Raw genomic sequence first — 24,063 nt, forward strand, 5'->3', positions numbered from 1 at the left:
TTTTGGTTTTCTGAATATAGAAAATATTTTTAAATTATTCATTTGAAGTAAATGCTTTTTTTAAAGTTCTATTTAGTATAAGGTATAAAATACCTGAGAGTAAAATATTTATTTGCAGGTTTTCTCAAGTATTTTTCCATCCTGTATCTTCACTATATTCAGGAAGAAAACCTCATTACCATTTTCCTTTTCCATGTTACCTAGAGACCACTTCAAACTTTAATCACCTTTCTGGTCTCCATTCACACTTCTCTCCTTCACATGCAGGTAGTTCTTCCTCCTTAAAAAAACAATGTTTTTACCTTCCTTTCCAGCTCTAATTCTTTTTTTTTTTTTTAAGATTTTATTTATTCATGAGAGACACAGAGAGGGGGGGTGGGAGAGAGAGAGAGAGAGGCAGAGACACAGGCAGAGGGAGAAGCAGGCTCCAAGCAGGCTCCATGCAGCCTGACGTGGGACTGCATCCGGGGTCTCCAGGATCAGGCCCTGGGCCGAAGGCAGCGCTAAACCGCTGAGCCACCTGGGGTGCCCTCCGGCTCTAATTCTAAGCCCTAATTCAGACATCATTATTTTTTTAAGTGAACAATTCAGACAACTTCTTGTCCCAAACTCTAAACTCTTTTTCAAATTTATTACTACTTGGCATGTGGTCCTTGAATTACCTGCATTAGAATAGCATGAGGTCTGAGTTAAAAGTGCTGGTCCTTTTGGGGAGAAGATTCTCAATTACCTTTAGAGACTGCTATGCCTTGTACAAAGTAGATATCTCAACGAATGTTTAAGTAGTAGAAACTCTTAAAAAAATTTTTTTTAATTTTTATTTATTTATGATAGTCACAGAGAGAGAGGCAGAGACACAGGCAGAGGGAGAAGCAGGCTCCATGCACCGGGAGCCCGATGTGGGATTCCATCCGGGGTCCCCAGGATCGCGCCCTGGGCCAAAGGCAGGCGCCAAACCGCTGCGCCACCCAGGGATCCCCCTAGAAACTCTTTATAATACATGGCAGTCTTATATTGTACTTTTATAGTGCACTGCGGGGTATGTTATATGGTGTACTTACTTATTTACTTAATTATTTTGTTCAGTCTTCTGGACTAAAACATAAATCTTTTTTCCCCCTCTCTTTGTAGTGTGTATAGAAATGAAGGTCTTATTGCTAAAGATTGAAATTAGTAACTCTTGAAAGCAGTATTACAGTGGTAAAATAGACCTGATCTTTCACCATGCCCATCATGTTGATCATCTACATTCTTTTTGTCCACGTCTTTCAAATCTTAGTTAAGAAAGATTATTTTCAGGAACCGTTTACCGTCTTAGTCTTAGAAACTAAGAAAAAGGGATGCGTGGGTGGCTCATTGGTTGAGCACCTGCCTTGGCTCAGAGCATGATCCGGGGGCCCTGGGATTGAGTCCTGCATCAGGTTCCCCACAGGGAGCCTGCTTCTCCCTCGGCCTGTGTCTCTGCCTCTCTCGCTCTCTGTGTCTTTCATGAATAAATCAATAACATCTTTAAAAAAAAAGAAGAAACTAAGAAAAAATAATCAGTAATTTTGATACATAACTTCTGATTGATCAAAAGCTTATAGCATACGAATCAGGTAATATAAGTTGTATTTGCTTTTTCTGAGGAAATGCTTATTGAGAAAACTACCTTTTTTTCCCTTTACAATAATTTTGACTACTCAGTGAATTAAAGCTCTAATTTAAGCTTTAGATTTTCCTAACAGTCCATTTCTCATTTTCTAAAATCCAGGAGTCAGAACACTATATATGTAGCACAATATATGCAGTTTTCTTAGCAAGTGTTTATAAATGCCAAGGGCAAAAATGTAAATGATGGTGTCAGCATATTTGTCTGGTAAATTTTGGGCACCAACATAATCTATCCTTTTTTTGACACAGGTATATTTTCCTAGCTGAATAAAACATAACTATGTAAAAATTATAACTGGATAAAAAGATAAATTGATAAACCCTTTAAATCTTGGCTAAAGTTGACTTTATTATTAATAAGATACCTTAAAAACAAAATGCAGATTCCTTTACAGACTTCTTTTATTAGTCTCTCTTCTACTCCAAGTGTCACAAATGTCACTTTTATATTTTTCAATTTATGTGATGCATGCTGCCTTAGTGCCTAGGAGCATAATAGAAAAATGAAACCCTAAACTAATCAAAAGCTTCCCATACTGGTGAACATAAAATTGTTTTGATGGCTTCCTTCTTAGTGGTTTGTGGCATAAAAATGCCATTAGTACAATTATTGTTCCTATTGACCTCATTTGAAATATCAGCAAAAAATTTTTACTTTCTATAAAATTTAAAATTATTTTTCACATGAGAAATACTGAAGTGAATTAGTATAGATATTATTTTAAACATAGAAATATGGACTATATGCATTACATTTTTTTACAACAATCCTGCTGTGACATAAGTTGCTTTCATATTGCATGAATGCAACAACATAAATGAATGTGCTTTCATGGTTGAACATTGTGATCAGTCATTTACCAAGTATAAAAAAAAAAATCTTAGTAACATCAATTAAGTACATGTAGTGGTTAAGAGCACGGGTTTTAGAGTGAGACAGTCCTGGGTTCAAAATACAGTTCTGGGGATCCCTGGGTGGCTCAGCGGTTTGGCGCCTGCCTTTGGCCCAGGGCGTGATCCTGGAGTCCCAGGATCGAGTCCTGCGTTGGACTCCCGGCATGGAGCCTGCTTCTCCCTCCTCCTGTGTCTCTGCCTCTCTCTCTCTCTTTGTGTCTATCATGAAAAATAAATAACTAAATCTTAAAAAAGAACAAAATACAGTTCTGTTCCTTGTTGCCTCTGTACCTCAGGGAATTATTTAACCTTACTGGTTCAGAATTTCCTCAGTTGAAATGTAGCAACAATAAAACCCAGATAGAGCTGTTATGAAGATTATATAATATGTTGAAAATGTCTGAAACAAAGCACAGTGCTTGAAATGTGGGATATAACTATCATCCATTATGGTAGCAAGAGTAGTATTTGTATTTTTTTTTTGAATGAGATACTCATTCAAAAAATGAATGAGATACTAAGGCCGAGAAATAAGGTAAATATAATAGTATATTTTGATCAACATGTGAGGAATAATAAAAACAAGAGTCAAATTGTATCTATATACTCAGCAGGATTATTCCTATAATGCAGTAGCATTATGCTGGTGTATGTGTTCCTGCTGGGGGTCTTACAATGGGAAATCTCAAATGTATAATATATACCATGTCCCCTATCATCAGCTTTAGAAATTATCATATGGCCAATTGTTTTATGCCCCCATCTACTTCTACTCTTCCATAATTTGCTGAAGCAAATCTTACACATCTTACTTCATCTGTAAATTTTTCAGTGTGTATGTATCTCTAGAAGATGAGGACTCTTGTTTCTACAAGAATATCATTATCACACTTTAAAATGATCATTTCTGGATATCATCAAGTGTTAGGCATTGTTCACAGTTTCAGATGTTCCTTAATTGTCATAATGATCTGGTTTATCTTTTAAATCAATAAATAAAATGTATTTGATACATCTCTTAAGGCTCCTCTAATCTTCGTACAGTTTTTTTTTAAGTTCTTGAAATATATTTGTTGAACTGAATACTTTGTAGAATTTCATAAAGACTGGATTTCACTGTGTGGTTTAACATACACTAGTTATCTTACGTCTATAAAGTTATAGTAAATAGGTCCAGACTTAATCAAATCTAGGCTTGATTTATTTGGTGGGGGGCAAGATTAATTTATAGATAATGGAGTGAACCTCCATCAGGAGGTTGATGTCTGTCCAGTTGTCTCTATTTCTGATGATTGCCAGCTACTCAAGTTCAGTGCTTAGCTCCATGAATTCATCAGGTATTACACAATGCTGATATTCTGACTCTTATATTCCTTCTTGATTTATTAGCTGTAATATTTCTATAAAGAGAAACTTCCTTCCATTATTTAGATAGCTTCATGGTTGGTTGAACTGGTAACATATGAAAACAATCTATAGGGATGTCATCATCACACAACTACTATTTCCAAGTATCTGTCAACTTTATCATCATTATAGTTCAGAAATGGTGATTGTTATATCTCTATGTGTTTATAGATACATATGTTTATAAATATATGTTAATAGATATAGATCTCTCTATATGTTTAAACTTGATCATTAAAGTAAGGATACCAAAGATATGCCAAAGGCAATGAACAATTATAAATTTAATTAAAAAATAAAATTCCTAAGGTTTGTACTAGCTTTTATAAACTTCAAGATATCCAAATTGACCTAGAATTTTCTGACATGTTGATCACTTTTGTTCACTTTGATTTTAATATATTATTTCTATAAAATGTTAATTAAAAGGGAATGCAGTGGTGTCTTTTGAAAGAAGAGGATGTCATTCCCCGTATCAGGGCAATGGAAGGCCGTAGAGGAAGACCACCAAATCCAGATAGACAGCGAGCAAGAGAAGAATCCAGGATGAGACGTCGGAAGGGTCGACCTCCAAATGTGGGAAGTGCTGAGTTTCTAGATAACACAGATGCCAAATTGTTAAGAAAATTGCAAGCTCAAGGTAAGAAATATATAATATACTGTAATAATCATACTAAAAAAGTCTTATGTATCTCTTAACGTTTTTGACTTATGAATGATACAGTTCTCACTTTCTAAAAAATAGATATTTGTGTTAGAATTAAAGTAAGAAAATAAGGAATCCCACTGGTAACTGGAGTTCTTTGATTAGGTAAGCTCCTTTCAAGAGCCATACCAATAAACACATCATACCCTGTGTGTTTGGAATTACAAATGTGGGGGATAAGCTTTTAAGGCTTGCACAGAAAGGGAATCAACCAGCACTTGGCACATGCCTTAAGGTTGTGCCAACCTTCTGGAAATTCTCATTTTAACAGCTCCCGATTCCTTGAGGTGGTACAAGGGAATAACTCCAAAATATGTGGATCTGTGGAGTAAATTTTCAGTCAGAGAACTCCAATTACTGGTAAGTAACCCCAGTCTTTTTAGTTTGGGTTCTTCTGTAGTCTGGATATATCACATATATTTTCAAAATGGCCAAGTAATAGATTTAAATCAAAAAGTATTTTAAGATCTCTAGAAAGTGTTATGTATCAAGCATAAAGTACTCATAATAATCTCAAATGTATTATAACTGAAAACTACAATGTAAATTATCAACATGAAGTTCCCATGCCATGTCTGACACCAAGAAAAATGACTAAAATATTTCTGTTATGAGTTATTAATTACAAATGTGAATCCTCTTAAGGCTATCTAAATATACATCAATACCTGTGTTGGTATATAAACATATATATCAATATAAAGGTTTAATAATAAAAACTGACTTAAAAAGCTAGGATTTTTACTTCTCATGGTTTTTTTCTGGAGGAAAAGTTTAGCTTATTTCCCTTTATTGTAAATACCATCATAATTCTTTGTCGCTGCTTTGTTTTTATTATAAAACAGACACCCACACAAAAGCTTATAAAACAGAATGCTTTACAATAAAGAGGCACTCATTCTCACTCACTATAAAACAAAAGATTCTCATGAGTGGCATCATTATTAACATTTTTTTTGTAAATCTGTTGAGAAACGTGTACACACACTCCTACATACATACAATATATATATGTACACACATATTTTTTTCATTTCAAAAATAAATGTACTTATAGTGTACATCCTGTTCAGCTTACTTTTTTCCATTTCATTTGTGTTGAACATCTTCCTGTATCTGCACTTAAAAATCAACCTTACACATTTAATAGCTGAATAGTAAGTAATGCACTGTGTATAGCTCCACCATATTTCATTTAGTCAGTCTTTTTTGATGACTATTTGAGCTATTTCCCAGTCTTTGCTATTACAAACAGCCCTGTAGTAAACAGATATTATGCATTTATTCATATCCTTCTATGGGTATGTCTATCTATAGTATAAAATTGCAGAGATAGAATCTTTGAATCAAAGCATATGTGCAAAAAAAAATAAAATATTTTAAAAAGAGTATGTGCATTTTCAATTTTGGTAGCTAGAAGGCAAATATGTCTCCAAAAAAGCTTGCACTAGTTCATACTTCAATTAATAGCAGGTAAATTAGCTGCCTGGCATATAACTTAATGTCCTATAATTTTTTTCTCTGCCTTTGTATGGTAGTGAAATTTTTTTTAGTTCATTTATTCATTTATTTATTTAACTGATCTCTATACCCAACATGGGGCTCAGATCAAGACTTTCATGCTCTTCCAACTGAGCCAGCCAGGCACCTTATTTGGGAAATTTATGTTATTTTATTTGGTTTTTGATAAGACTTTCATCTCCCTTGAATAGTTACTAGTGAAGGTTGAAAAAAAGTTAATGTATTAACAGATATAGCCATAAATGATAAGTTTTTAAATTAATATTGTTGGTAATCCACTGACTCTTTGATGAATGTATAATAGTGATGAGTATGCATTGTTTACCTAAGATAAGAAAACGTGAAATTAACTGATACCCAGAGCATGAGTTTTTCATGTATATCTTGTGTATCTAATAAAATACTATTAATGCCTAGTATCTAAAATAGCAACTTTATATTTGTAAAATTAACTGAATTTTATTTTAACATTATAGGGGCTAATTATTTAACTTTTACCCCAATTTTTTTCTCCCTCTAGATTTCAGATTGTTTTCTGTTACATTAGCCTCCCTTTTTACATTGTGTTTTGCAAGTTCTGATATCTTTGACCTGATTATGTATATACGTTTTTTCTCAACAAGTATATAAATATTAAATATTTAACAGAAAATAAATAATACTTACAAACATATATGGTAAAATATGCATGTTTTTCTTGGGAAGAAAGGAATGTGTCACTTTATTACCCCTTTAACTTCTAAAGGGCTTCTATATTAACAGTTTGGGGGGATTATCTGAGGGGATCCTACAAGTTTCTATTATATATTATTATCATACTAGGCCTCAATTAAACTAAAAAGCTGAACTAAATTTGAAGAAAAATTCAGAACAGAAAAATAAATGCAAACTTTATATATCCAAACATTATGAAATGAGAGCTCTCTAATTTCTCAAGAGAATAAAGATAAGAATCTAAGAAGGTTTCAATATGAAAAAGACTTTAACCTAATAAATAAACTCACCAATACAATTAATACCTTAAATTATCTAAGATATCAAATAGTACCTCTACATTTCATATATCATAGAATCTGAGATGCCACAGTCATTTCAATGCACCACTATTTAAAGGTGCACTACTAAAAAAGAAAAGTACTGCCAATTTTCAGGCACATTCTGATTTTATTTTATTTTATTTTATTTTATAAATTAATTTTTATTGGTGTTCAATTTACCAACATACAGAATAACACCCAGTGCTCATCCCGTCAAGTGTCCCCCTCCGTGCCCGTCACCCATTCACCCCCACCCCCCGCCCTCCTCCCCTTCCACCACCCCTAGTTCATTTCCCAGAGTTAGAAGTCTTTATGTTCTGTGTCCCTTTCTGATATCTCCCACACATTTCTTCTCCCTTCCCTTATATTCCCCTTCACTATTATTCATATTCCCCAAATGAGTGAGAACATACACTGTTTGTCCTTCTCCGATTGACTGACTTCACTCAGCATAATACCCTCCAGTTCCATCCACGTTGAAGCAAATGGTGGGTATTTGTTGTTTCTAATGGCTGAGTAATATTCCATTGTATTTAGATTATATTTTAAAATGCATCTCAGAATCAAAGAAATGTGGTATATGTAAAATATCCCTAAACCTGTGTGTAAACTACTTCAAAAATAAAATTTTATCTTTGAAACTTAAATAGGTAATTTCTTAATCCATAAATATTTTTCAAATGGATATTTCAAAGATTTTAATTTATTTATTCATGAGAGACAGAGAGAGAGAGAGAGAGAGGCAGAGACACAGGCAGAGGGAGAAGCAGGCTCCATGCGGGGAGCCCGATGTGGGACTCGATCCCGGGACTCCAGGATCAGGTCCTGGGCCAAAGGCAGGGGCTAAACCACTGAGCCAGCCAGGGATTCCCTCAAATTGATATTTCAAAAGTTGTAACAGATAATCTATTCAGCAACCATAAGCTAAATAAATGAGAAGCTATTGGAAGCAGTTTATTTCTCAGAGCCTGAATGAATTCTCTAGATCTTCTAACTCATTCTCCTTCCTCCATAGTGCTTCTAACATTTAAAAACACTTTCCAACTACTCATAAAATTTAAGCTATATGAATATTTTTAAAGATTTAGAGAGAGAGTGAGCAAGAGAGAGCACATAAGCAGGGCAGAGGGAAAGGGAGAAGCAGACTCCTCTGCTGAGCCGGGATCCCAATTGTAGGGCTCAATCCCAGGACCCTGGGATCATGTCCTGAGCCAAATGCAGATGCTTAACAGACTGAGCCACCCAGGCACCCTGCTATGTGAATTTTTAATGATAAGAATTTTATCTTCCTTGCTAAAGTAAAAAGATACGGGTTGAACTTTTAAATGATTTTCTGTCCTCAGGGTTTAAAAATGAAAAATACTGTGTAGTTGTGTGGGGCTTGAAGTTGGCCAATACATTCATACACATATACAAACCTAAATATAGCATTTATTTATTGTAAGCCAGACTTCTATTTGAGAGCATCAGTTTTGCTTGGAACAAAAGATCATACCTACTCCACATTTACAAGAAAATATTCTTTTTAACACTTGACACATCTTTACATTTTAAGGTAGACTTAGGTCTTTATAGCAGAGTTCAGTGAAAGCTTTCAGTTCTTAAATGTTAGAAAAATAGTCATCTGGTACTATCATAGGTGAGAACAGTATTCTTCAGGTAGATTATTATTGGAGTTTGTTGATTCTGCAGCCTACTTTATAGATTTTTATTTCCCAGGGTATTTAGTGAACAAAAGAAGATCCTTTTTATGTGGTTCAGAAATTTTTGATGATGCTTATAACTTAGTATTGAAAATTATTGTATGATTAAAGATATATTTCAGCATTATCTTCCATTTTATCTTTCATCAACAATTCCAGTTTACTAGGTCAAATTAGATTTTTTACATCCCATCTCCTTTTTTAAAATACTTGTTGGTAGAAAATCAGCCATAGTAACCAAGGTCATTTCAGCTGTTACAAAGACACAGGTCTAGATTCTTGTCTAAAATCTCAAGGCATTCAATTTTTCTTAGAAGTTCTTAGGACCATACAAACTGTGAACTTCACCCAGTGAAGTCATACAAACCTGGGTTTGTATCTTGGCTTTACTATTTAACCTTTGTGAGCCTTAGTTATTTCATCTGTAAATTGGGGATAATGTTGCCTATCTCATAAGATTGTTATGAAGATTAAACAAGTTCATATAATTCAATAAATGATGAAAATTATTAGTAAAGCTCAAGTAACTCAGGTGTCAGCCAATCATATTCATTATTGAATATAATATAAAGATTTCTTGAAACTCATCTACAAAGTTTAAAATAATGTCTAATGTAAGATGGTATTTTATGAAAAAATATTATGATATACTACTTTTATAGTTAAAAGTATTCTGACCAAGTTTGCCAGTAGAAGAAAGCATGACATTACATGCCTTCTGTATCAGTTACCCACTGCCACAGTAATGCTGGGAAACAGCCAACCACAAAACTTCAGTGATGTACAACACCAAGCATTAATTGTTGCACAGATGGAAGCAGCTGGAGGGAAATTAGGCAGCTCTGCTGATCTTGGCTGGGCTTGTTCACATATGTGAAGTCAACTGATTCCACATGTCCCAACCTTCAGCTGCCTAGCCCAAACATGTCGTTATAGTAAATGGCAAGGTACACGAGTAAAAACAGAGTACAAGTATATATTTTAAAACTTCTATGTGCATCACAACATCCAGTGCTAACATCCTACTGGCCAAAGAAGATCACATGGCTGAACTCAGCATCAAGGAACAAGGAAATGTACTTCACCTCTTCATAAGAGGAATTGCAAAGTCACACTGCAAATGATATGGATGGAGGGAAGAATGAATAGTTGGGGCCATTTTAATTATGTCAGCCTATCACAGTTTCATATATTTGTCTTTAAACATTATGAAGACTAAGTTGTCTTTGAAATTCACTGACATTCTGTACTCTTTTTTTTTTTTTTTTTTTTTTTTGGAGATTTAGGCCCTCCTTTATAAATGAAAATGTCACTGGATTCAGAAATTTTACCATTTATATAGCTGATTGAGATACAGAGTTTTAGAGGCTTTGTATTTGTTCTATTTGGGGTTCTTTCTCCTTTTTATATATTCTGTTTTCTTTTAAGACTGAAGCTATATCACTACTTTTGCATAGTAAGAGCTATTTTCCTACAATGTGGGAATTACATGAAATGTGAAAAAAATATATACTTAGATTGGCCTCTATGAAGAGGATTAAAAGTATCATTTCTGTGTAGTTCTGTATATGGGATCATACTTGGTGAAATAATTTGGCAGATTCTAGGGGAAATTAACATGAAGTTTCCTGAGACACCATTCTCCCAGTTGGTATCTAACCTTAGGCAATTTTCTTAAAAATTATGTCCTTCATGATACCAGTTTCACAGTTAATGTTTTTAGATTAGCAATCATGTAAAGTTGTTAATATTCCTTGAAATTTTATGTTTTTCAGAAATAGCCAGGCAAGCAGCACAAATAAAGCTTTTGAGAAAACTTCAAAAGCAGGAACAGGCTCGGGTTGCCAAAGAAGCTAAAAAACAACAAGGTGGGTGACTTAAATGAAAACATACACAGGAAGAGTTAAGTATTGGGGAATTCATAAGAAGCTTCTCCTCTTCATTCCCTTGCTGATGATATCTGTGCTTTGGTTTTTCACCATAGCAATAATGGCTGCTGAAGAAAAGAGAAAGCAAAAAGAACAAATAAAGATTATGAAACAACAGGTATGTTTATGTGTTGGAACTGATTTTTATAACACAAATGTTATGTTGGGGGTTCTATTGGTATATGTATATATATATATATATATATATATACATTTTCTTTTTCTTTTTTTTTATATTTTCATTTTGATTTCTGTTGTGTATCTTAGAAAGTTGTCCTCTTGCATTAGTTAAAATTCACCTCATCTTTTTTTAAAGATTTTATTCATTTGAGAGAGCAAGTTTGTGTGTACATGCATGAGCGGTGGGGGTCAGGGTAGGGAGCAAGCTCGATCCCATGATCCTGGGATCATGAATGATGTTAGCTGAAGGCAGATGCTTAACTGACTGAGCCACCCAGGTGCGCCTAAAATTCACCTCATTTTTGAACCAAGTCTTCTACTTCCAAGTTTTTAGAGATTACCACAAAGTAAATCTAAGTATTTTTCATATTCTGATAGACTTTGAATATAAGTTGACATCGTGAACAGCTTTCCAATTTTTCAAAGTAGAGTATCAGTAAATGAAGGCTATTGCTTAAATGTTCATATTTTAGTAAGAAAAGCATGTTGTTATAAAACAATAAAATATGAATAAAAAGTTAAACTCATGTTATACACAATAAGACTTGTCCCCACTGCTTCTGAATGCTTAAGAATTACTACTGCCAAAAAAAAAAAAAAAAAACAAGAGAGCACTATTTCGGCATATCTAGTATTCTATCTTATGTCTACTATATCTCTTGCCTATGTAGTTTTCAAAATAAGTATAGATAAATGAAATGATTTTAAAATTTTTACAGGTAAAGCATTACATGACAAGATATTTAGGTTTATTTAAGATCAGAATGTGTGAAGTACTCTGTCATCTCCATATATTCACATAACCATTAAAGCAGAAAGGAAATGAGAGAAACTACCATTTGTTTAAATATTTCAGCAGCAAGTAGTTTTCCCGAGTATGAAACAAATTAAATTGTGTTGTTATATAAATAACTGCTATATAAATGGGTTGGGCTGGATGTGATGTGGGTATCTCCAAGGTTCCTCCTGTATTGGCTAAGGCAGTGGGATGATGGAGAGTGGATGTGGAATGGGGAGCCAGAACTTAGTCTGTAGTCAGTGAGCCAAGGGTTGATTATGGGCTCTGCTGCTTAATATTTTTGTGACCTTAGATGAGCTGTTTTGTCTTTCTCTTTCTTTTATTTTCATCTCTATTTTCTCCTTGGTAAAAGAAAATAACTGCATCAGTTAATGGTTAAATGATTAAAATATGTACCACAATGCCTGGCATGAAAGAAATGCTCACTTTTTAAAAGATAGAAAACAACAAAGTAGGGGCAACTGGGTGGGTCGGTCAGTTAGCGCTCAGGTCACGATCCCAGGGTCCTGGGATGGAGTTCTTCCGTGGGGCTCTCTGCTCAGCAGGGAGCCTGCTTCTCCTTCTCCCTCTGCCTGCTGCTCTGCCAGCTTTTGCTCTCTCTGTCTCAAATAAATAAATAAAATCTAAAAATAATTAAAATTTAAAAATAAAACACCAAACTATACGGTATATTCCTTTACTGTAATTCAATGTAGTTGATTGTAAACTTGAACTCTTTCCTTATTTTGTTGATTGTGACTGCTAAAGACGCTATAAGATTGACTTAAAAATACGTAGTCTCATGAATATATTTTTAAAAATACTATATTTACTGCATATTACATATATATGTTAAAATAGTTTCTGTTTCATTTAAGTGAAATACTGTGTTTTTTTTTTATAGCCTGTCCTATTTCCTGATGGCTAGAGACCCATCAAATCCCATCAGCACTCTAACTTCAGCTTTGTGATCCTAAACTCTTGAAGTGGCTACACCCTAAGCCTAGGGTATAGGCTTACCAAAAAAACATTGGGGTCTCAAGATTCTAGCAACATTAATACAAATGAACTGATATTTAGATATTCATCAGGATATTTGTCTGAGGCTAGTCTCATAATGACTTCTCCCTGTTGCCAACAAAGAGAATCAAAGTCTAGCATAGGTTTACTCACACAGTTATACAATGCCTATTTTAAAGTCAGCATTAGATCTGGGATAGAATAGTAGCATGTGCTTCTCATCCTCTGGATTATTTTTTCCATCTAGAAGCCCAAAATATCACTGTATAGTCCTCTAATCAATTTTCTGGAGACCTGCAGAAGCATTATTATGAAGGAAAAGGAACAGAAGCAATGGAATCTGACCAGGTCTTCTCTGTATTTAGTATTTGACCTTAGGCAAAATATTTACCCTCTAGGAACTTCAATTTTCTTTTAGGTTAAAAAAAAAATAAAGATAACTTCAACTCCTATGTTGTTTTTTATCTAATGATCAATAAGATTTTATGTAAAGTGCCCAGTTCAGTGCTTGGGTACTCAATATTCTAAGGTGACCCAGTATTATAATTTATAAATAAGGCTTATCTCTATTAATACTGATGACAGCACTATCAGATATATGTACACATATATGAATCGCTTGGACATCTAATATAAAGTTCTGACTGAGTATACATAAGCCTAAGATCCCATACCTATCTCTGTCCTGAAGAGAATAATGAATGACTTTTACTGACTTGAGAACATACCACCTTATAACCTTATGATTAACAAAAGCAGAAAAATTAATTCACAAGTATGCTTCACATAGGTCTCAAGTTCTAATCTAAATAAATATATCAAGTGTGAATCAGGTAGAGCCTTCTCTAAGATTGGGAAATGAAATAAAAAATATGTTGAGTTTTGATGTTTGGCAAGCTATAATTAATAATAAGTACCAAGTAGGATCACCAAAAACAAAATTATAAAATGTGATCAGTCTTCTAGAATGAGAACAGTAATTTCAGAAATCTCATTTTCCTGCAGTAGAGCCCTGCAGGGAATCAATAACATTAATCTGGGGGGAACAAAGGAGTAAGTTTAAAAACATTAAACCATAGCTTCAAAAGGTACACTAACATCTGGACATTGGAGTAGGTATTATAATAGAAAGCAGTATAAATGTGTTGGTTTTAGAAATCCTAGGACCAATACAATTTGCAAGTAGAACAATTTAGGTAGGTTTTTTTTTTTAATATATATTCTTATTAGTGCCAATTTGGGAATTTCAGAGGGATTTATGAACATGAAATTGTTAACAATATGCTTATAGTATATTGCATAATTTTAAAAAATTATATATAAAGTTCTTCTCAATGTTTACATGATCAGTAAGTTCTGAAACAATAACTAGTATATTAAATTTAGACAATATGAATACCTAGTATGTCATGTGAATCATTCCCTACAGTGTTAAATTGTTAATTAATCCATTTATTTATGTATTTATTTGTTTATTTGAGAGAAAGAGAGTAAGAGAGAGCACAGAGCACACACTAGCAGAGGGGAGGGGAGGAGTAGAGGCAGGAGAAACAGACTCTCTGCTCAGCGGGGAGCCCATCTTCCAGGCTAGATCTCAGGACCCTAGGATCATGACCTAAGCCCAAGGCAGACACAACCAACTGAGCCACCCTAATAATTAATCCATTTTATAGTAATGTTAAGATTACTTCTGAATTTGGCTTATTGTAGTAATTAAAATTAATGTCATGTTATTCACCATGTGAAATAAATTATGGCATGGAAATTGTTGTTAATAATAATCTATTAGAATTGTATGACACTATATACTTTTAAAGGATTTTAATTTCATCATGACATAGTGAGTAAAGGGCAAGCACCTCTCCCTATTTTATACAAGAGTAGTTATTTGTTCAAGATCATGCAGTGAATGACAGTAACTCAGGACTAACCTTAAGTTTTCTGACTCCTGAGTTACTATTTTTTTCCCTATTATTCTGACCTATATTTATCTCAAATTAAGTTTACTTTTACTTGCATACAGGCTAACGGAGTTTAATTACCTTGGTTTACCTGGTATCTATATACTTATTTAGCATTTGTATTTTATAAATTGTTTTGAGAAATTTTATGAACTCATATTAATTTAAGACATGAATATATATATGATGTTAAGCTAAATCATTAACTTTTATATCCAGCATGGGCAATCTTTGATGAATATGCACTTATATCTTAAATCACTTGATTCAACTTAAATACTTTTCACCTATATATTTAGTTTATTGTCTTAAATTATCATTATTTTTTCTACAGGAAAAAATTAAAAGAATACAACAAATCAGAATGGAAAAAGAACTTCGAGCCCAGCAAATTCTAGAGGTAGAACTCTTAAATATGATATAATTAAAGTAATATATATCTTAAAGTCTACAAAAATAAAAATTTTATGCACGAGTTCTCTCACTCAACAAATTAATATGTTCATCAGAAATTCTCTTTACACATAACACATAGAGTAAGACCTTATCTGAACCTTATTTAGCAGGCTAATGTAATCCTAACAATAAAAACACAGAAAATCAGACAAGACAGAAAAAAGAAGAAATCCCTAAACAGCCAATATAGTTGTCAGAAGGTTCATGTGCTAAAACCGTTAGGACTTATAGTAAGATATTTATTTTCAATTTAGAAATAAAATGTTATAAAAGTAAAAGTAAATTTTAAATGTAGAAATAATTTAGCTTATTTTTCTGGTTTCTAATATATCTCTCTTCCCCTGAAGCTCCTGGAGTAGGGCTAGAGGACATAATAATGGCAACAGCAAAAGTAATAGCTGAAAGACAGCAAGAAAAAATGCAGAAAAACTCCAACCCACATATATAGGAATTCAAAATCCTAGCAAGAGTATGTAATTTTATAGTTGAATAGCAAGCAATTTTCAACACCGTAATGGCCAAAATACATTACTCTATCGAACTGTGCAGTAAAATAACTGATGTTCAGAACAATGGCCCTGAGTCATCAAGAAAAAGCCAAATTGTGTTAAGTGTACTCTTTCTAAACAGGCATATGTCTCAAAATTGTTTTCATCCAAAATTGTGAAAATAAACTTTTAATGTTTAAAATTATTATAACTTATCAGCTATTCAGGAAACCATTGCCATATAAAACAATTCCCTGACGACTCCAGATAGCTGAGGTTTTCTGTTACAGTTTTATTCTGTCTAGAAATAATAGACATACTTCCTTACCCACTTCAAATTAATTTTAAAACCCCTCAAATAGAAAATATGCCTATCCTAAAGTAAACTGATAATAACTATTGGGTAGTTATAAAACTACTAGGTAGTTAAAGACTATAAGATTGTGAATCTCAAATTTGATAGCATGATTTTGATATTCAAAATGTACTTCATGAAATATGTTTACTTAAAAAAAAAGCCTTTATTTAACCACATTGTACAGCTAGAGAAAATGAGATTTAATGTTTCATTTAAATCATCTGAGTAATGGATTTCTTTATCTCAAATTTCAAATGTTGAAAAGAAATTTCAAATAAAGTGGACATGTGCATTTTTACTGATTTATTCATAGTTTTTGTTTATCTGTTAAAATCCACCCCATTTTCTAAATTTTCTACAGTGATCATGTTTTATTTTTAAAAACAGAAAAAAAAGACAGTACATGCCACAAAATCAGTTTTGTGATTAAGTTTTAAGTTAAAATGATATCAACACTCAGATATTTCAGACTATTAACGGATTGAAGAATGAAAGTCGACATACTCTTATGCATTTAAGAATTTTTTGCGCATACTAATGCTAATCTGTAAATTAAAAATGAAATTAGTATGTTAAATATAATTTTAACTGAAAAATGAAATTAGTTATGTTAAATATAATTTTAACTGGGGGGAACTGTGTCTACATATATGTTACATATTGTTTTGTACCTTGTGAGGCATGTAGCTCCATTTTCAAGTCTGAGATTATTTTTAAGTTGTAGTAGTGCTGTTGCATGACTTTGAGACCTGTTTTGCATGCACAGGCTAAAAAGAAAAAGAAGGAAGAAGCAGCAAATGCCAAATTATTGGAGGCCGAGAAACGAATAAAGGTTAGTTTAGATGAGAACCAGAGTTTTTATTTTTCAAAAATAAAAACTATATGATGTTACACCAGTATCAATTATATGAAAAAGTAGCTCTCCTCAAAATGATTATCTTAAAAAAATGTTTAGCACAGATATATATAACATGTGTATAATGTGTGCTTTTTTGTATGTATATTGTATGTACATGTTTTTCTGAATTTCATTATACAGGTTTTATGTGATGCTTTGAGCTCTTTGAGTAGCAAACATCAAGTCAGAAATGGAAACTATCGCATAATACCTGTATATGCGTTTGCTGAACCAGAATAATCTTTCCAGAGCTATTTTGTGTTGTTGATGTTTATGTTTCAAACTGTGTCCCAAATCTGATTCTCTCCTTCAATTATAACCTTATCTTGGTTAATGTCTAGCAACTATTTTAACTATTAAAAAGTGAAGAGCCTACAGAAACAAAAACTTAATTGAGCAACTTTATTTGCTGATAATAAAATTAGCCATTGTTAATTAGTGTAATGTCTTAGTTTTGATTTTCTGTCACGAAGCATTAGAGAGTTGGACCCCCTAACCACACGCACACACACGCACATGCACACACACACACACACACACACACACACACACGTTCTACCCCTCACCTTCGACTCTTTCTCATAATTTCTGAAGGAGAGGGCATCTAGTGAGCCTACTGGTTTTGGAAACAGACACAATTATATCCTATTAAGCCAGGAAACTGTTAGTTATCTTTGTACATTGATTTTCCTACTCGTTTCTTTAGATTTCTACCTCCTTTTAATTGTTTCCCTTAATACCATCTAGATTTTTATCTTTATAAGAAAATTTAAATTGATGTCATTTGTAGGATTGTTTGCATCAAGTCCAACCCCCTTGAGGGTAGTGCCCTGAATTATAGCTGAGCATGAAAGTCTTAAGCTGATCTTAGTCTGTTATTACTTTCATTCATAGATAGTTTACAGAAATGTTACCCTTGCTATTTAGGTACAATATATTATATTTGGGATTTATGTTCAGAGTGAAGAGAGTTCTCATCAGCTGGATTTGGGGGTTGCTCTATATAATGTATTAAAATAATTTTAAGGATACATGTACCAATTGTATCTGATATGCTCTGACCATTTAGCTAGTCAGTTCAGTGAATGTGCCGTTGAAATATGCTATGAGGTTATTGAATTTTAAGGTGAAATGGCTACTGAGTAAGATACTTGCCATTATCATAGTATCTTTCTGTATTAAGTAGAACCATATGAAATTGCCACTATATAAGTAAAAAATGATCAAATATTTGCAGTTCCACATGGTTCAACCTAATGCAAGACTATACAATTTCAGAAAAGGAACTGTTAATACTTATGCTGTGTTCTAAATCTTCCTTAAAAATTATATATTAAAAGTTTCTTATTTTTAAGGAAAAAGAAATGAGAAGACAACAAGCTGTTCTTCTGAAGCACCAGGTCTGTATGCCAATAGTTATACAATTGTTGAAATGTACATTTTATAATTTTTCTTAAATCTATTTTGGGGAAAATCTTCAAAATGTTTTCTTAAAAGTTTCCTATTTAATTCCTGCTTAAGTTTTTCCTTCATCTTATGGTTTATTGCCTTGCTTTGGTATTGGTTTCTTTTGGGGGGTTAAAAATTGGTTTCATGACTCTGTGATTTCTGTTTCATAATGTTGTGCCAACTCTTTCTACCAGGAGTTGGAGAGGCATAGACTAGATATGGTATGGGTATGTTTATTTTTGTACATCTAACACCGCATTGTGATTTGGTTGTGATATGGTTGTCATAGCAATGCATAAAGTGTAGCACTGGCTGCTGTCATATTACATACTGCTGCATGGCTTTACAGCACAGTGCATTGCATACATCTGCTTGTCTGTCTATAAAGAAGATCATCTCCCAAGATTTTTACTTGAATTGTGCAAGCCTTATATAGGCTGTTGTCTAAAAATTTACGTTACTGATGTCACGATGAAAGTTGGATCACCATACAATTAGATATGATAATGACCCATATTCTCCCATCATTCTAGATGCAAAACTGCCATTGAATACAATGGGAATTTTGAGTTAGTTTGATGAGAGAATATGAAATATATTCTGGTTTTATACACAAATTTTAGAAATGATTTTAGAAATATCCCTTTGGGGGGATCAAATACATTTAAACAAAAAGAATTCATTAGCTATAACTGTGATTTTCTTATTTTAAAATAAAATGAGATTATCAAAACCAGTGCTTATCTTATTTTCATTCTGTGCCTTTCAGATTCCATTTATAAGCCCATGGTGCAGCTTTTATGGTCTTACATAGCGCATCAAGTGGCAGACATCAGTAAATAGGAATATCCCATTTCATTGGTGTCAGTATATGAACCACGACTAGTTTAGCTAAATTGGTATAAAAGCTTTGAAAAAAATCTTTCTAATTTGTTGGTGGCTTATTGAATTTACAAAATGATAGTGTGCTTGAAATAAAAATAACTTAATTCCAAAACCATGAAGTGAAAGTGATTATAAATCAATTTCTGCCTGACCTAAAAATTCAAGAACTATACGACCTTTAGTTTAATTGACCCACAGTACATATTTGTGGTTTTTCTAATAGCAGATGTAAGGTAACTGACCTGTTCCAGCCAACCATTATGCTTTTTGTTCTGCCAGCTTTTGAAGGAGCATCACAACTGACCATGAGTAAATCTTGTATGCTTCTGTTTACACTGTCTCCATGTTCATTGCTTTACCTTTTTGCTTTTGATTGTTCTTGTATTTGCTTTCTAAACCTGAACTAAAACATGCACAGACTGGCCATTCTTGTCTTATATTTAGTATTTACTGTGACTTGTCTATAAATGCTAAACATGCTATACTGAGTTTTGTTTTGTTTTGTTTTTCCATTTCAAAATCAAACTGTTAATTTTAGTTATTTTCCTAATTTTATCTGGCCTAATAGGAACGAGAGAGAAGGAGACAACATATGATGCTTATGAAAGCCATGGAAGCTCGCAAAAAAGCAGAAGTAAGTGTATGTTTCTGGAAAAATGTTAGTATTTTTTCCTAAAGCACTGGTTTTTCTAAATACAGATTTTTCAGAGTATAGGTTTGTCATGGTTTATTGACTTCCATAAGCAAGCAAATGTTAAAGATAATGACTGTTAGAACATAAAAGAATGTAGGAAGGATTCCAATCTATGTGTTAATTTTCTTGGCTGAGATTTTAATTATCTTTTTTTTAATGTAGTAAATGGCATTCGTTTGGCTAAAAGTAGTTATTTATTACTGTAACCAGAGTTTTACAAAATTAATATTACAGCATGCCTAAGCAAGTCCTATGTGTCTTAACTGAAATACTAGTCAATCCAACCACGGACTTCTGCCTTTAGAATTATTCTTTACTGTTCTATGTGTAAAATTGGGTTTGAGTACTTTCCTTAAAATAGACTTTGTACAGATAATTCAGAATAAGGAAATTATTGGAATAAGTCAAAATGAGCTTATTTAGGATATAATAGAAATCAATTAAAGGTTAAAATATATATTACAAAGGAATGCATTGTGTATAAAAGCAACTGAATGGAGGTATGGCCGCTATATCCAGGCCTTTGGAGTGTGAAAGACTCAGAATTCCCATGCTGACTCTGAATCAACTTGCTTTAACCCTTCAGGCTCACTTGCTTATTCTTTCTTTCTTTCTTTCTTTCTTTCTTTCCTTCCTTCCTTCCTTCCTTCCTTCCTTCCTTCCTTCCTTCCTTCCTTCCTTCTTTTCTTTTTTTTTTTTTCAAATTTTTATTTAAATTCTAGTTAGTTAAAGGTTATTTCTTCTTTTAAATTGAGATAATGATAGGGATCCTTGAGTGGCTCAGTGGTTAAGTGTCTGCCTTTAGCCCAGGGCATGGTCCTGTAGTCCCAGGATCGAGCCCCAGGATCAAGTTCCACATCAGGCTCCCTGCATGGAGCCTGCTTCTCCCTTTGCCTGTGTCTCTGCCTCTCTCTGTCTCTCATGAATAAAAATAAAATCTGTAAAAAAATTTTGAGATAGTGATACCTCCTAGGATTATAAAGTAATCGATTATAAAGTTATCAATTGAGATAAGCATTTAATAAATGAGAATTAATAAAAATGACAGTTTGATCTGGAAGTTTGAGAGGCCTGTATTTCAGTCTTTTGGCCTCAGCTCTGGCTTAAATTATCATTATAGATTTCTAATAAATAGAGACAATAAAGTGTGTTGTTTAGGAAACTGGACATTGTAACCAAATTTCCTGGATTTGAATTCTAGTTTCAGTGCTTTCCAGCTACATGACCTTAGGGAAGTTATTTCACCTGTCTGTGATTCAAATTTTTTGTCTAGAAGATAGAGATGATACCAGTTCCTATTTCATTTTGTAGTAATGATTAAATGGGTATGTATCTGTATGAGCGTAGGTGTAAAGTTTTTGGAACAAAGCCTAGCACCATACAGTGCTTACAATTCCTGATCATTATCTATGTGTTTGCTGTGTAGAATGGGCCTAGCAAGATGTATAGCCAGGTTGGGAACTACTAACATGGATCACCTCCAAGTCTCTTTAAGCAATCACTTTTTGTGACTCTCCTTAAACTTCATGTACGTTTTGCCTTAACATTTTTCTACCTGTCTTCTCTTCTAAACCCGTTCGTTATCCAGGCCCATTGACAGCCTCTACACCTAACACAGAGGTGGAACTTATGTGTGAATTTCTAACCATAATCTCTGGAAAATGACAAGCAGAGAAAGAGAAAGGCAACAGATTGTGGAAATTGGTGTGGCAGCTATCTCTGTTCCCTTCTAAAAGCAGTATATGGCGGTGGGAAGAGTAGGGAAGGGGATTAATTAAAATTCTCAAAGCTCAACCTAATTTCCTCCAATCTGGAGAGATTGAAACTGAATGAACAACTCATGAAAAAGATCTAGAAAATCCCTCAAGAGACAAGTTCCTCTCCACTAAGTATACTTCTTTCTAGTGGACTGAAGTGAATGAGGGCATGTCATTCTGATTTTTCCTGATTGAGAGAAAAGCTAAAGAAAGGCAGAATAATGACAATAACCCACAACATTATCTCCAGATACACTAGAATTTAGTAGAAGGGAAACACCCAAGAGAATACTAAGAGTAAGATCATTAAAGAGAGTGAACACTCAGGTTCAGAGATACCCAAAAGGCATAACTTGCTCCATTCCTATTTTTCTTATTTCCTATTGATTGGGAGGAGAGTGGAAAAGCTGATGAAAAGAGATGGGTAAGATCTGGTTTAAGTGAAAGATAGCAGCCACAGGATAAATGAAGACAATTAAAATTAAATCTTCCAAGAATCCATGAAAGACCAAGAGCACCTTTCATGGGATAAGATTTACCTTTGACTGGATAAAGCAAATCAGGTACATTGCTTCCAATAAAACATGGAAAGGAATATGAGAAGCCAAGTACAGCTCTCCCTCTCCTAGCTCATTCATCCTCAGAAAAAAGAAACATGAGTAAGATACACATTATTTACCCTTTTATCTGAAGTACTTAAAAAAATAAAAACAAGTATCAGATAAAGTGAGAAAGAACTAAAAACGAAAGCCACCTATATTGGAAAAATACACAATCTTGACTGGGGCCCGCATCAAGCATAAGTAATTAGAAAAGGAATGTCGGGATACCTGGGTGGCTCAGCGGTTCAGTGGCTGCCTTCCGCTCAGGGTGTGATCCCAATCTGGGAATCAGATCCCACATGGAGCTCCCTGCATGGAGCCTGTTTCTCCCTCTGCCTACATCTCTGCCTTCTCTCTGTCTCTCAAGAATAAATAAATAGAATCTTAAAAAAAAAATAGAAAAGGAATGTCAAGGCGAACATGTCAAAATACTAAACCAAAAAATGTGCATATGTAAAATAATGATGTAAAGCATAATTTAAGGAACCTGCCTTCCCTTATTTTCATGCTTGTTTTCCTCAGCACTTGCTATGCATTCTTCACAGAGCAGCACAGTGATCTTTCCAGAAAGTGAACCATATTACATCTTAATACTATCCAGTGGATTCTCATTGCAATTGTAATGAATTCCAAATTGCTCACCATGACAAAGCAGTCACACGTGCTCTGACCTCCGCCTGTCACTCCAACTTGACCTCATACATATCGCCTCTTAAGTACTATATTCCAGTCATTTTTGTTTATTTATTATCCTAAACAAAGGGTCTTTACCATTGCTGTTCCTCCACCATATATTTTAGTGGTTCTTATTTGTTGTTTAGTTATAGATCAAATGTTAACTTGTCCAAGAGACCTTCCCAGAACACCTAACTTTGTATTTTTTTATACCCCACTTCTAGAACTCCATTCCATCATCTTATTTATTTTGAAGTTGTTTATGATCTGCTTCCTCCCAGGTTGTAAGATCTGTAAGGAAAAGAATCTTATCTGTCTTGTCTACCACTATAGACCAGGTACAAAGGTGGAGCTTAGAAAATTGTGGAAGGAAGGAAGGAAGGAAGGAAGGAAGGAAGGAAGGAAGGAAGGGAGGGAGGGAGGGAGGGAGGAAGGGAGGAGGGAGTTAAAATGAAAGGGGCAGTTAAATTAGAAATAAAAATATCATTAAAGAAATAGTACCTTATTATGTTTTCTAGCTATAAAATTCTCTATATAATAATAAAATCTTTTATTTTACTCTAGGTGGTTTTCTTAAAGTCATACATTCAAGAAACTATTATTTAAAATAACATATGTTATAAATAATCCCTTACTGGAATGTTTAAGAGAACCCCATAGGTAAAACTGAGCTCTTAAAATGTTGTTATCCTTTGGTAACTATAGACTTATGAACAAGACTAGATAATTTTGCCAGTTATTCTGATTGTAAATTGTGTTCTTACTGAATGGTACCTATAGATCTGTGATCGACTAAGTACTCATTTAACTTCTTTTTTTTTTTTTTAATGAATTTATTTATTTGAGCGAGAGAGAGCAAGCAAGCACACAGAGGGAAAGGGAAAGAGAAAAGGAGACTCTTTGCTGATCAGGGAGCCAGATGCAGGGCTCCATCCCAGGACCCTGAGATCATGACCTGAGCCGAAGGCAGATAGATGATCAACCACCAAGGCCCCATGCCTTTTTTTTTTAAC

At 33.7% G+C, this 24,063-nt stretch overlaps 1 protein-coding gene across 19 annotated transcripts in view; it reads left to right on the forward strand.

The window, feature by feature from the left end:
* BAZ2B (bromodomain adjacent to zinc finger domain 2B) overlaps positions 1-24,063 on the forward strand; it is a 296,342-nt gene that overhangs the window by 212,403 nt on the left and 59,876 nt on the right. For 11 of the 19 annotated variants that reach the window (XM_055307809.1, XM_055307825.1, XM_055307810.1 and 8 more), the window contains 8 exons: positions 4,384-4,594; positions 10,697-10,789; positions 10,906-10,967; positions 15,123-15,188; positions 16,857-16,922; positions 18,344-18,388; positions 18,632-18,664; positions 19,891-19,956. In XM_055307809.1, the coding sequence (XP_055163784.1) occupies positions 4,384-4,594; positions 10,697-10,789; positions 10,906-10,967; positions 15,123-15,188; positions 16,857-16,922; positions 18,344-18,388; positions 18,632-18,664; positions 19,891-19,956 (642 nt within the window). The remainder of the gene's footprint in view (positions 1-4,383; positions 4,595-10,696; positions 10,790-10,905; positions 10,968-15,122; positions 15,189-16,856; positions 16,923-18,343; positions 18,389-18,631; positions 18,665-19,890; positions 19,957-24,063) is intronic. The other 8 variants (XM_055307807.1, XM_055307815.1, XM_055307822.1 and 5 more) reach the window with 2 other exon arrangements.

Source organism: Nyctereutes procyonoides, unplaced genomic scaffold, assembly GCF_905146905.1.
Source record: "Nyctereutes procyonoides isolate TBG_1078 unplaced genomic scaffold, NYPRO_anot_genome, whole genome shotgun sequence".
NCBI lineage: Eukaryota > Metazoa > Chordata > Mammalia > Carnivora > Canidae > Nyctereutes > Nyctereutes procyonoides.